At 39.4% G+C, this 14,250-nt stretch overlaps 1 protein-coding gene across 1 annotated transcript; it reads left to right on the top strand.

The window, feature by feature from the left end:
* Positions 1–714: 714 nt before the first annotated feature.
* LOC121312079 (myosin heavy chain, fast skeletal muscle-like) lies at positions 715–13,683 on the top strand. The gene is made up of 26 exons (XM_041244097.1): positions 715–788; positions 963–1,036; positions 1,154–1,241; positions 1,327–1,444; positions 1,554–1,677; positions 2,357–2,493; positions 2,880–3,135; positions 4,123–4,365; positions 4,460–4,636; positions 4,722–4,867; positions 5,040–5,130; positions 5,220–5,609; positions 5,693–5,819; positions 5,911–6,029; positions 6,115–6,311; positions 6,399–6,582; positions 7,355–7,520; positions 8,080–8,204; positions 9,581–9,889; positions 9,985–10,188; positions 10,281–10,406; positions 10,756–10,926; positions 11,003–11,107; positions 11,224–11,319; positions 12,208–12,339; positions 13,440–13,683. Exons 1-26 carry the CDS (start codon positions 746–748, stop codon positions 13,458–13,460), a joined length of 3,969 nt encoding a protein of 1,322 aa, XP_041100031.1. The 5' UTR covers positions 715–745; the 3' UTR covers positions 13,461–13,683.
* Positions 13,684–14,250: the final 567 nt, after the last annotated feature.

Below are 14,250 nucleotides of genomic sequence, written 5' to 3'. Positions count from 1 at the left end.
GGTTCGGGCTTACCCTGGTACAGCTGGATCTTCTCTGCGATGTGCACCAACCCTTTGCTGAGGAGCTGGTTCTGCAAAGGAAACACAGCTGTTCACAAACACAACTGCTTGGTGAATGGCTATGTCACAGTTTTAGCATAACATTATTGCGATTATCTTCCTCAACTTGTTCTATTATTTGGTAGTTGTGCCTTGAATTACCCATACAAAATGAATGTCTCTATTTGCAAGTGGCCCTGCAACTTGCTTTATTTAATCTGGATCCGCAACTACAGCTTTATTCCTGCTACTTCCTCTGTTGTATTCTTGGAAAGCAGACCACACTTTGAAATGTGTCTAAAGGTTTCCTAAAGTTGCAGCAGTGCTTACTAAAGAGTTGCATCAACTTTTCTTAAAAGCACATAGGTTTATAGACACGCCCATATGGCAAGCCCATACACTGAGGATAAGCACCTCAGCAGCAGCTTAATGCTTGAATGAATGCTTAAAAACATTCTTTACTCTGCACCTGCATGGTAAGTTGTAACGGTAACATTGATAAAGATCACATTAAAGCATTACAAATGTTTTTTTCACAGAATTTCATTGCTGATTTCTTTTCAACTCTTTTCTAAAATAGCCTGTTTCTCGTATAAGCGTGCTCCCGTCACATGAGCGCATGCAGCTGTGTGTGCCGTTATTTAGACCCGCGTTCTGGTTCTGGGAGGAGAACGACACTGTAGTGGGGCTGTACCAGAAATCATCCATGAAACTCCTGGCCCTCCTTTATGCCGCTTTTCCAGCTGCAGGTACTGGAAAAATGTCATACTTCATTCACGTTTGAAATCACATTATGTGTGACTAATTTTATTACAGCAACACTTTCATACTGTATGTTCATTGCTGGCTAGTTTGGAGTATTAAAGATAGTTTTGGACTCATTTGTATTTGATCAGTCTGAAGATTATTCTTTGTATTTAAAGAGGCTGCTGCTGCAAAGGGGGGTGGAAAGAAGAAGAAGGGTGGCTCCTTCCAGACGGTGTCAGCTCTTTTCAGAGTATGTGTTTTTGATTTCTTTTGCAGTCTGGCCAGTTTATTTATGTTCCTCCCACCATTTAAAGTCTGTGCTGGTTTGTAAATTACAAATGATAATTATATATTTGTCATTCTACAGGAGAACCTGAACAAGCTGATGACCAACTTAAGAAGCACCCATCCACACTTTGTGCGTTGCATAATTCCCAACGAGTCAAAGACTCCAGGTAATTATAATATGATCATGTATGTTTGTGACAGGTATCATGATTTTAAAATAAGTTTGTGACACACTTCTAATTGTAATTTCAGGTTTAATGGAAAACTTCTTGGTTATCCACCAGCTGAGATGCAATGGTGTGTTAGAAGGTATCAGAATTTGCAGAAAGGGATTCCCAAGCAGAATCTTGTATGGTGACTTCAAGCAAAGGTATCAACACCACTGAGTTTACCTCTCAATAATGTTTTTTCTTTATTTTATATTTCTCTTTGCAGCTATTAAAAGTGTATAATCACATGTATGTTCTTATTTTTGACAGATACAAAGTGTTAAATGCAAGTGTTATCCCTGAGGGTCAGTTCATGGACAACAAGAAAGCATCAGAGAAGCTTCTGGGATCAATTGATGTGAATCACGAGGAGTATAAATTTGGCCACACCAAGGTTAGTATACATAATATGTCTTCACATTTAGCATCATCTTGAGAATAATGTTCCATAGTGTAACATGGTTGAAGCCCTGCGTATGTAAATAGTGTGTTTGTGTCTGTAAATATAGATTGTTTATTTTGTATTTTAGTTTGGCAATGTTGGGGTTAATTCCATCCCTGCCAAATACATGAGTAGAATTTAGCTGGGTCTTGATTCTCTGACACATGCTACAAAAGGGATTCCAAATTATGTGTGCAGAAGGGTTCAGTGAACAGGAGGAGTTCAAAAAATAGGAGGCACTTTTTTTATACAGAGAATGGTGGGAGTCTGGAACTAACTTCCCAGTAATGTTGTTGAAGCTAACACCCTGGGATCCTTCAAGAAGATGCTTGATGAGATTCTGGGATCAATAAGCTACTAACAACCAAACGAGCAAGATGGGCCGAATGGCCTCATTTAGTTTGTAACCTTTCTTATGTTACAAACATTATAAACGAGAGGAGATAGAGTAGAGGACACATCCCAAGTGGTGCATCCAGTAGAGGCACTATAGCCTGGACATTGCCAGTTCAAGTCTGGGCTATTCCATGGATGGGAGTTATTATATGATTAAGTGAACTCCCTTCTTTTAATTGAATGTTGCACCATGCTAAGACAAAACCATATTTTACTGTGACTCTCTTGAATGCAGGTGTTCTTTAAAGCTGGTCTGCTGGGTGTACTTGAGGAGATGCGAGATGAAAAATTGGCCGCACTCATCACTAGAACTCAGGCTCAATGTCGTGGGTTTCTGATGAGAAGGGAATTCCAAAAGATGATGGAAAGGAGGTGAATGAAGAAATACTATAACCTCTGAAGAATTGCAACTGTTTGATATATTTGAGTTACTGATGAAATTGTTAAACATTTAGAACAGTACTGAATCCCACACCACTTCAAGAGATAATAATAAAATTAAATAAATAAATAAACCCACAGATCAATGCAACTACGTAATATGACTGCAAGCAGGGCTTAACAAGTATTAATATATATCATGAGTACAGCACCCCTTGTTCTTAATAGAGTCAAAAATCAGCCCAGCTTATGTAGTAGTCATATGGTGCATTGTATTATTCATATTGCATGTAATATTTAGTCAGCATTTGCACTTATGTAAAATAATTCTAGAAGTCGTCTAGAACTGAAGTTATTACCTTGTTCTTGTATTATAGGGAGTCCATTTTCACCATCCAATACAACATTCGCTCATTCATGAATGTGAAACACTGGCCATGGATGAAGCTCTACTTCAAGATCAAGCCGCTGCTGAAGAGCGCCGAGTCTGAAAAGGAAATGGCCAACATGAAAGAAGAATTCGAAAAGTGCAAAGAAAGTCTGGCCAAAGCAGAAGCAAAACGAAAGGAGCTTGAGGAGAAAATGAATTCTGTGATGCAGGAAAAGAATGACCTGCTGCTTCAAGTCCAGTCTGTACGAGTCTGTTTTGTACTATGGCTTTTTAGTCCACTTATATGATGTTACTTTCAATGTTTCATTTAGTCACAGCCTAGAGGAATGATTGATGCACTAGATTTAAAAGTGTCTTCTTATGGACTAAATAAGTACAATTGATGGACAGAAGTCTGCTATTTGAAGAGTGTGGAGAACCATAGGTAGTATTAAGGCACAAAGGGCCCCATCGTACAGTATTGAATAAAGCAAGAGTTACTCAGTTAAGTGAAGTCAGGGTAACTGAACTTTATTAACTATTTTATACACCTTCTCTTAAAGGAATTCAAGCACTTACATTAGCAACACAGGCCGCAAATGTGCAGTCTGAGAAAAACACGTTATAGCACACAGGTATTTTCTATTTAAAACATGAAACTGGAAGATCTCAGTTTTTAAGCCTTATTCTCGGGTTATCTGTTTGCACTTCCTGGGTCATTTCACCTCAGCAGTGTTTTCTGGGTCAAAGCAAGTTACAGTGAAAAGGCGGAAAGCAGGTCACTCTTCTAGTAGCAGATGATTGTCGACTGACCAATAAACTGGTCTTCTCGGTCACTTCTCACACCCAACTATGGGAAACATAGTAGAAACACAGTTCCAAGCACAGTTTCAGGAAAGTGAATCCCGATCTCTTATCAAAGCTCTCTGTGGATTTAATACATTGGCTTATGTTACAGTTGCCTACTATTAAATGGGTGGCAATGTTTGCATCAGCAAGATCCCATTATTAGTGCCATGCAGTGGCTCAGTATTTAAAATACGGAACTGAATTTCATTTTTGGAAGTGGGGAAGGGCTCATTTTAACTGTGGTATCTCAGGAGATTGCTAGGGATGAAAGCACCACAAATAAATTCCCTGTTACTAATTCTTTCAAGTATCATCAATATCATGCAAATGTGCTAAACTAAATACATTATACATTCATATCTACATTTGTTGATAACAATACTTTCACAATGTCTTAACAGGAAGCTGAAGTTCGCTCTGATGCTGAAGAAAGATGTGAGGGGCTTATCAAAAGCAAAATCCAGCTTGAGGCTAAAGTTAAAGAGATTACTGAGAGACTGGAAGACGAGGAGGAAATGAATGCTGAGCTGACTGCCAAGAAGAGGAAACTGGAAGACGAGTGCAGTGAGCTCAAGAAGGACATTGATGACCTGGAGCTTACATTGGCCAAAGTGGAGAAGGAGAAGCATGCCACAGAAAATAAGGTGAGGATTTTAGCAAATGACATACAATCATTTATTTTAAAAAACTGATCAGAAAATTACATTAATTTGTTTTGCTTCTAAACCTTTTATGTAGGTTAAAAACCTTACTGAAGAAATGGCTACTCAGGATGAAAGCATTGCAAAATTAACCAAGGAAAAGAAAGCCCTCCAAGAGGCACACCAACAGACCCTTGATGACCTGCAAGCAGAGGAGGACAAAGTCAACACTCTGACCAAAGCAAAGTCTAAGCTGGAACAACAAGTGGACGATGTGAGTGAAGCCTACGATGCAGACTCTCAATGGGGTTTAACTTAATGAAATATATTAATATAATATAGCTATTTCTTTCATTTAGCTTGAAGGTTCATTGGAGCAAGAAAAGAAACTCCGTATGGACCTTGAGAGAGCCAAGAGAAAGCTTGAGGGAGATCTGAAACTAGCCCAGGAATCCATAATGGATCTGGAGAACGACAAGCAACAATCAGATGAGAAGATAAAAAAGTAAGATTGTATTGTGTGAAATGTATATCTTAAAGAAACTTTGGCTATTTAAAAAAAGAACTATGTAATATATATATATATTTAATATATTATATATATATATATATATATATATCTATATATAGATATAGATATATTTAATCTAGTATATATATATATTTAAACTTTTCAGGAAGGACTTTGAAACAAGTCAACTGCTGAGCAAAATTGAAGATGAACAAGCTTTGGGTGTTCAACTTCAAAAGAAGATTAAGGAGCTTCAGGTATTGTGTGGAAATCAAAATCTTTCAATTCACAGATGAGAAATGATTATAAATGTTTAATTTCAACTGTTCAATTTTACATTTTCTAGGCCCGCATTGAAGAACTTGAAGAAGAAATCGAGGCCGAACGAGCGTCTCGGGCAAAGATTGAAAAGCAAAGAGCTGATCTTTCCAGGGAACTTGAAGAGATCAGTGAAAGGCTTGAGGAAGCCGGTGGTGCAACTTCAGCTCAGATTGAAATGAACAAGAAACGTGAAGCTGAGTTTCAGAAGCTCAGGCGTGATCTAGAGGAGTCCACTCTGCAGCATGAAGCTACTGCCGCTGCTCTTCGCAAAAAGCAAGCCGACAGCGTGGCTGAACTGGGAGAACAGATCGACAACCTCCAGCGTGTGAAACAGAAGCTCGAGAAGGAAAAGAGTGAATATAAAATGGAACTTGATGATCTCTCCAGCAACATGGAATCTGTAGCCAAATCCAAGGTAAACAGCACAACTTTGTGCTCTCAATATACAATAAAGAATTAAATCATTGTACACTAATCTTTTTCAACTTTTAATTAAAGGCAAACCTGGAAAAGATGTGTCGTTCTCTGGAGGACCAATATAATGAAATTAAGACGAAGAACGATGAGAATATCCGTCAGATCAATGACATCAGTACTCAAAGAGCCCGTCTCCTGACAGAGAATGGTATGCTTTTACTGCAGTTGCTGCATGATGTTATTCTACGTGTTGTAAAGGAAGGACTGTTTTTAAATAGCTATGAATATTTTTGCTTCAGGTGAATTCGCTCGCCAACTGGATGAGAAAGAAGCTTTAATTTCTCAGCTCACAAGAGGAAAGCAGGCTTTCATGCAGCAAATTGAGGAGCTCAAGAGGCAAATAGAGGAAGAAACAAAAGTAATACATGCCACCTTCCTCTTCATATACAGTGATTTGCATTGTTTCTAAATTTAATTCTTAACATTCCCGTCATTCTTTAAAGGCCAAGACTGCCCTGGCTCATGGTGTGCAATCTGCCCGCCATGACTGTGACCTGCTTCGGGAGCAATTTGAGGAGGAGCAGGAAGCCAAGGCTGAGCTGCAGCGTGCAATGTCCAAGGCTAACAGTGAGGTGGCTCAGTGGAGATCAAAATACGAAACTGATGCTATCCAGCGCACTGAGGAGCTTGAAGAAGCAAAGTAAATAATCATAGTTAACTTACAGCTTTATATTTCTTTTAAATTCTTTCATTCTTTAACCCTTTCTTACTTGAAAACTTTTCCCAGGAAAAAGCTAGCACAGCGCCTTCAAGATGCTGAGGAGCACATTGAGGCTGTGAACTCAAAGTGTGCCTCTCTGGAAAAAACAAAACTGAGACTCCAGGGTGAAGTTGAAGATCTCATGGTTGATGTAGAAAGAGCAAATGCACAAGCCTCTGCTCTCGACAAGAAGCAGAGAAACTTCGACAAGGTACCTGAGATATGTTTATTACAAAGACAGCTATATAAGGAGAAGATATTGCAATCCCACAGCTGAATTAGTCTGCTGAATTAAAAGGGGTTGACAGTTAACCTGAACCAATACTTTAAGCACGGTACAGTAACGACGACCAGTGGAGTTAGAAAAGAAACAGAAAGAGACTCAGAACACTGTAGGGAAAAATAGAACTGATAAACAAAATTATTCAAGTCAAATATATGTTTATTCGTATAGAAATAATAATTTTAAATGAATTTTAAATTCATGGGGCTACAGCCAGATCAGCTGATCAACTACAGCCAGATCAATGCAGTTTTTTAACTTTCAACACATGCCCTTGTAGCGACATCATTTATGACCCTTCCTTCCTCTAATTTTTGCAAACGTGGCATGATCTATTCTGTATAGGCAATACAACCAAAGCAGCACAAACACATTGCTTTGATTCATAAAGAGGCCCATATTGCATTACTGACTCAAACTCTCCACCCATCTTCTCAGTTTTCTGTTGTAGAAAATAACATTTAAAAAGAAATAGTTGTTCTAATATATATATTACGAAATTCCTACAACAAAGAGAAGGAGACATTTCTTCAGACAGAGAGTGGTGAGGGTATGGCATGGACTGTCTAGTTATGTTGTTGAGGCAGAATCACTTGGATCCTTTAAGACCCAACTTGACAAAGTTCTGAGATCAATCAGCTACTAGGAATATTAATAGAAACCTATTGATGTATATTTAATGACACATATATTCATTCAGGTTCTAGCTGACTGGAAGCAGAAATTTGAAGAAGGCCAGGCAGAGCTGGAGGCTGCACTGAAAGAGACTCGCTCTCTCAGCACTGAGCTTTTCAAAATGAAGAACTCCTATGAAGAAGCTTTGGACCACCTGGAAACCCTTAAACGGGAGAACAAGAATTTACAGCGTAAGCCTCCTTGAATTGCATGCCACAGGGTATTTGCCTTGACTTATTAAAACATATCTTGCATTACATCTAACAAGGTCCCTGCCCCAGCAAGTAAAATCAGGGACACCACTCAATGAAAGAGAAGGATACAAACGGCCTCACAGACTGGTCTCTGGATAGGTCGATGAGGCAGGGAGCATTATGTGTGAGGCTGTATTTTATCACGATCGTCACAGATTATATGATTCAAGGCAACCCCAGCTCAATGGAGGAAGCTGGTAGTCAACGAGGTGCAAAAGCAGGAGGAGAGGATGAGGAGTGTAAAGGCAGTTTTCCAGGCCAAGCGGGGAGAATGGGTGAGATGGGAGAGTGTGGAAGAATGCAAGATCGGCTGGCAAGACCTATGGACAATGGAACAGGGCAGGATCAGTTTCCTCATCAGATCAACACATGATATGTTTTAAAGCGCTCTGATGTGCTCAGAACCTGCAATCAATCTGATATTATATATTCAAACCACCCAGTTAAATCATGGACTCTAATATTAACAGCAATCTTCATCTTCTCCATCTTGTAGAGGAGATCTCTGATCTGACTGAACAGATTGGTGAGGGTGGGAAGGTTATTCATGAGCTGGAGAAGTCAAAGAAGCAGATTGAAACGGAAAAGTCAGAAATCCAAACCGCCCTGGAGGAAGCAGAGGTAATTCCTTAAAAACACACACCTTCTCATCTCCATTGTGTGCATATTCTCTCTCATTTTCATTACTCTATACTTTACAATCAAAAGAAACACATGTAGAAATGTGCTGCATGACTGTTTAGTCAAAGAACTGAAATAGTGTCATTAAAAGATCCATTTAGAAAGGTGTCCTGACACCTATTAGTTACTGTATTTTCCAAATGTATGGCAGACAGTCTGATGTTTTATAAGCAGTGATTCGGGTCTGCATGTCCACATGAGGTCTACAATTTTGATTTGTCTATCAAAAATGGCAATTTTCAAGTGTTCGAAAAAGGTGTTTCGTGATAACCTGGTAATTAATTCAGCATTCGTTTTGTAAGTAAATAAATATTAGGCCTATTACGTGATTATCTTTCCTAATGTATTTACTTTTTGCTGCGAGAGGAGCTGCAGCTTTCTCCAGGAGACAAGACGCTTCAGCCCCGCTCTGGCAGCCAAACCTGGGGCGAGCTCGTTCCCTCTTCCCCTCTCCCGACGCACTCTCCTTCTCACACTTGGTTTGCTTGTCTGTCGCTTCGAACTGAACTCCCGCCCGCCGTTTAGCCAGGCTATTTATAGTTTAAAAAAAGCTAATTAAAATGATCCACAAGTGGGAATGTTACCTTTTTTTGGATAAAAAATATAGCATTGATTGCATGATGCTTTATGCATTGTTAATTCATTGAAATGAATGGTTAATTTTTTGCTTCTATATATAACGCTGTTTGGTTATAAAGCTCATATTGTGTCCCCCCTGAGACCTGTGTTATAGCGAGGGAGCACTGTCAATTCTTTTTTTTTTTATATATATTATAAGGTGCTTTATTTTAAAGAATTCAAAGCCTGAAAATGTTTAAACAGGAATTTTCACATACGAACAGCTAGTTCAACCTGTACCAGTGAGAGGCATGCGCAAAATAAGACACAAACTGAAGTCGTGAATCAGGAAAAAAGCAAGGTAAAGCAGAGTATGAAACGTTAAAAAAACAAATACCCATCAGGAAAAGGTAGCTTGTTAAGTGCTTGTTGTCCTTTTCAATCATTTGTATGTGCTACTGTTCAACAAATATTTTTCAAGGAACCAATGCTGTTGGTGAACATTTAAATATATCCGTGCATCACATTAGTATAGGAGCAGCCTTGTGTAAGTACAATTATTTTAAATTAAATATGGTTCATTTGGTGTAATAGGTGATGACTTCAGCATGCTGTCATGTTTTTAGGTATGATATTGCAAAACAATATAAATGTATAACAAAAGCTAGGGTAGCTGATCCAATGCATTTCCTTCAACTGGAGTAATGTAAGCACAGGCATGTTTATAACAACTTTTACAATGCTTGTTTTTTTTATAGGCCTCGTTGGAGCATGAGGAGTCAAAGATTCTTCGCGTCCAGCTTGAGCTGAACCAGGTGAAGTCTGAGGTTGACAGAAAGATCGCCGAGAAAGACGAGGAGCTGGAACAGCTGAAGAGAAACAGTCAGAGAGTGATAGACCACATGCAGAGCACTCTCGACTCTGAAATTAGGAGCCGCAACGATGCCCTGAGAGTGAAGAAGAAGATGGAGGGAGATCTGAATGAAATGGAAATTCAGCTCAGTCACTCCAACCGCCAAGCAGCTGAAGCTCAGAAACAACTGAGGAACGTCCAAGGACAACTCAAGGTGCGGACTGTTTCTGTCATTGCAGCGATTGAAGTACACTTCCATTGTCTTAGAAATGTTCCTAATGATTTTATTGATTTCTGTGTTTTGTCCAGGATGCCCAACTGCACCTTGACGATGCTATCCGAGGACAGGAAGACATGAAGGAACAGCTCGCCATGGTGGAACGCAGGAACACCCTGATGCAGGCTGAAATTGAAGAGATGAGGGCTGCCCTGGAACAGACAGAGAGAGGCCGCAAAGTGGCTGAACAGGAGCTCCTTGACGCAAGCGAGCGTGTGCAGCTGCTGCACTCCCAGGTTGGAAGATTTTGTTTCCCACCTAGTTTCTAAATTCGTGTTCTTTTTTATATTGATCAGTTTTCATCAACTTACAACCTTTCCCTTGACAGAATACCAGTCTTATCAACACCAAGAAGAAGCTTGAGAATGACATTTCCCAGCTGCAAGGTGAGGTAGAGGATGCCATCCAGGAAGCAAGAAATGCAGAAGAAAAAGCCAAGAAATCTATTACTGATGTGAGTCACAGTGTCTGTCTGTATGTCTGTCTGCCTCACCAATTGTGCCCAAGCTATTCAACACACCAGTGTAAGGTATACATTTCTGATTATAGTGTTCAGGGTCAGAGCTCCTCCATCAAGCTACTGAGTTTAGCTCCAGTGGCTGAATCCCTTACAATCCCCCCCCCCCCCCCCCCCCCACTCTTATGCTGCTCCTCGCGAAGAGTCTCATACAAGACTGCGATTGGGTACAGTCTTCAAGTGGGAAGGTAGGTTAGATCAAAGAAGTGGAAGCCGTGGGCCACTCCTTCTGCTGCAACAGTTCTAAATCACTCCCTTCCATTCATCTACTTTCTTCACCTATCAGGCTGCCATGATGGCAGAGGAGCTCAAGAAGGAACAGGACACCAGCTCTCACCTGGAGAGGATGAAGAAGAACATGGAACAGACAGTGAAGGACCTGACCCACCGTCTGGATGAGGCTGAGCAGCTGGCCATGAAGGGTGGAAAGAAACAGCTCCAGAAACTGGAGGCCAGGGTGAGCTGAACATACAGACTAATAATTCCCTTGTACAAGGAACTGAACTGGGTTTAATATTTGCAATAATTTCCAGGTGCGCGAGCTGGAAAATGAGCTTGAAGCTGAGCAAAGACGTAGTGCTGAGTCAGTTAAAGGAGTCCGGAAATATGAAAGAAGAGCCAAGGAGCTCACCTACCAGGTAATACACCAGTTTCTGAAAGTTTTAATGAAGTCTCAGCATTACATTATTACTCATTTTATAATGTGTTATTATTTATTTATTTATTTATTTATTCATTTCTTTATTGCCTGCAGGCAGAAGAGGACAGTAAGAATATCATCAGACTCCAGGATCTGGTTGATAAGCTGCAGCTGAAAGTGAAGGCTTACAAGAGACAGGCTGAGGAAGCTGTAAGTGACACTTTTCTGGTTTTGATATATCCCTTTATTTTAGGACATTGCTGTTTTCTTGAATTACTACCCTTAACACCTTTGCAGACATACCCTTAGAATTTTGATCTAATTAAACCGATGATGTAATTGCATGCAAAGTGGCTTTTTTTAAATTAGCATAAAAGACTTCGTCAGGCTGCAGACTTCAACCAAATGGATCTATAAACATGGGTGTTAATTTTAAATGATTTTTTAAAGCAGTTTTTCATGCCGGGAGATTTGGTGGTACAAAGCTTAGCAGAATTAACACTAAATCGCACAAAATGTTCATAAACTGAAAATAAATTAGCAAGATATTTACCGTAGTCAACTATCTATAGAAGAAAATTCAGGGATAAAGCTCTAATCAAAATGTATTTCACTATTTCAGTGCTATGGTTTAGATTACTATATACCACGGCCTCAAGCTGCATAGATTACTAGTAGGCATAATACCAAAACATTTTTCATTTTTACGATAGGTGTGATTCCCTTTTTTTAGGACTTTATTTATTTGCATGTCAAAACATATTCAAGATGTAAAATGGCAGCTTTACCTTCTGGTTCATTTCAATTTCAGAAATTGAATTCAAATGGATCCACTCAGTGTCCATTTCCACTGGCTAGTGCATATTGTTCTCATCGGGTTATGTTTCCAATTGCTCGGGTACACTCCTGAGAATGTGTTATAAACAGAAAACATGATCCATAGCTTTGGTGATGCAAACGAACTGACATATAAAAGTGTCTGTGTGGATATACACAGTCACAGGAACTGACAGTAACACATTACTTTTCATTTGAATGCAATCCCTTGATGTATTTGATAGGCACCAAACGTTCCTGTTCATTGTATTTGCCTTTCAGGAGGAACAAGTCAACACCCACCTGTCTAGATTCAGGAAGGTGCAGCACGAGCTTGAGGAGAGTGAGGAGCGCGCTGATATCGCTGAATCCCAGGTCAACAAGCTCAGGACTAAGAGCCGTGATATGGGAAAGGTAAGTAATAGATGAAATCACAGTGGTAGGGATGTCCGTTTCTGGGCTACAGTCTCACTACCCCACCATGTTTTATGATATGAGATATCTAAACAATTACTTATTCCTCAAAGGAGTACCAGAAACACAGTTTACATCTCCGAACTCTATTCTTGAGTGTAGTGCTGCACACTATATAAAGTGACCTGTAACCTAACAGAGGTGTGCCTCAGGGTGCACACTATGAACAGGGTCCAGGCCTGACTGGATAGTCTTTGCTGTCAGGTAGTGACACAAAAGGACTTGGCTGTCACACAATAACAAACAAAGCTGGCATGAAGAGTGAACTCTGGAACAGTAACACAGTTCAAATCATTAGCAAAGGTAGTACTGCAAATGAAATATAATTTATAAACAACAATGTATGTTTTATACTTTACCAACATATAATGACTCTGATTTATTGAAATTGAAATCTGTCCTGTTGTTCCTTGAAGTAAAATAAGACTCTTAATGATACAAAACTTGTAACAGACACATTCATGAGTCATGTACAGTGTTTTGTGAATGCAAGGCGGATAGGTCTAGCAGACAATGTCAATTATCAAGCCAACAATAATGTTCAGTTTTTTATAGTGACAGCAGTTATTTAACAAATGTCTGGGGCATATAGTATAGGATACGAGGCGTTGTGTAAATGCTGTGTACAGTTTGCAAAGTCCCGCAAGATAATATGTTAATGAGGCCACTCCACAGATCTCTGCACAAACCTCTGGTGTGCACAACCCCCTAAAACAGACCTGCTAAATCACATACTGGACATTGATCATTTGGGGAGCTCTTTACACTGTCTAATCAAAGCTGACTGGACTTGGGAGCATGAGCATGGAGTTTGCCGGCACTGTAAAACAGGACATGATACGTCAGCTATGCTGACATCCAAAATGTAGGCTTATATTTTTCATTCCTATGATTAACTATATATGAATAGGAATATGCATCAAGCAGTGTGTCCTGTGTTGTTCTAGCATGTCTCAGGTGTTCCATTACTGGCTCAACAGGAAATCTGTGGTTGTGTTTTTGCTCACTGTTTAATGATGCATTTATTTCTTTCTCAAAAGGTTAAAGAAGCAGCAGAGTAGAAGAGCATCAGAAGAGTCAAGCTGAAATGTAGAGAGATTCATACAATATGAATTTCACAGTGAAGTAGCTCCTGTAATAGCGCTGGTAGTGTTTAGTGTTGAAACAATAATTGATTATTGTGATGTTATCGATTGTGTTTTTGCATTGATTATTTTATTGCGTTGAGAAATTATTATTGATAATCATATTATCATCTGTTTCCCAATATGATGCACTTAACCTCCTTGTATATTTTTGCATTGATTATATTATTGCGGTTGACAAATTATTTAGATGAATCATATACTTTGGAGCTCTGACATAGTTCCACCCCGTGAACGGTTGTTAGGACCTTGCACCAGCCCGGCCCCTCCTAGTTCACTGCATCTAGTATTCCAGGATCAAGTGTGTAAGGCTCGAACCATTCTACAGACGATTAACATGTTAATATTGCTCGAGTACTATTACCTGTCCGGTTGTCTTTTACAGTAATTCCGTCATGATAATTTACAGCCGATAACAGAAAATGTCATTATCGTCCAGCACTAGTAGTTTAAGAATAAAAGTGGCATGGAAGCATCTACTCAAGGCTTGTGGTGTTTTTTTTCTGCTAGTCTTTATTCTGCACATGAAACTAATTATTTACGTATTGGGCTGCTCAATATTAGAAATATATATATTTTTTATTAAACAGTACAAACCTTTGTTTGAGCAAATATATTGCCTTGCTGCACACATCAACTGAATAGACATCACTTCACTTACTTTAATAGGGAAAACATCAACTCCGTCAGCTATGATCTTGAGATG

Source organism: Polyodon spathula, unplaced genomic scaffold (genome assembly GCF_017654505.1).
Source record: "Polyodon spathula isolate WHYD16114869_AA unplaced genomic scaffold, ASM1765450v1 scaffolds_3517, whole genome shotgun sequence".
Lineage (NCBI taxonomy): Eukaryota > Metazoa > Chordata > Actinopteri > Acipenseriformes > Polyodontidae > Polyodon > Polyodon spathula.
Note: the sequence above shows the minus strand (reverse complement) of the source record. Positions and strands in the feature narration are given on the sequence as shown.

Bases quoted from the DNA above. Each gene is read 5' to 3' on its own strand.
- LOC121312079 (XM_041244097.1), top strand. From the start codon at position 746: ATGAAACTCCTGGCCCTCCTTTATGCCGCTTTTCCAGCTGCAG. The intron at 4,366-4,459 runs GTGAGGATTTTA...CCTTTTATGTAG, and splicing joins AGCATGCCACAGAAAATAAG to GTTAAAAACCTTACTGAAGA. The intron at 6,583-7,354 runs GTACCTGAGATA...ATATTCATTCAG, and splicing joins AGCAGAGAAACTTCGACAAG to GTTCTAGCTGACTGGAAGCA.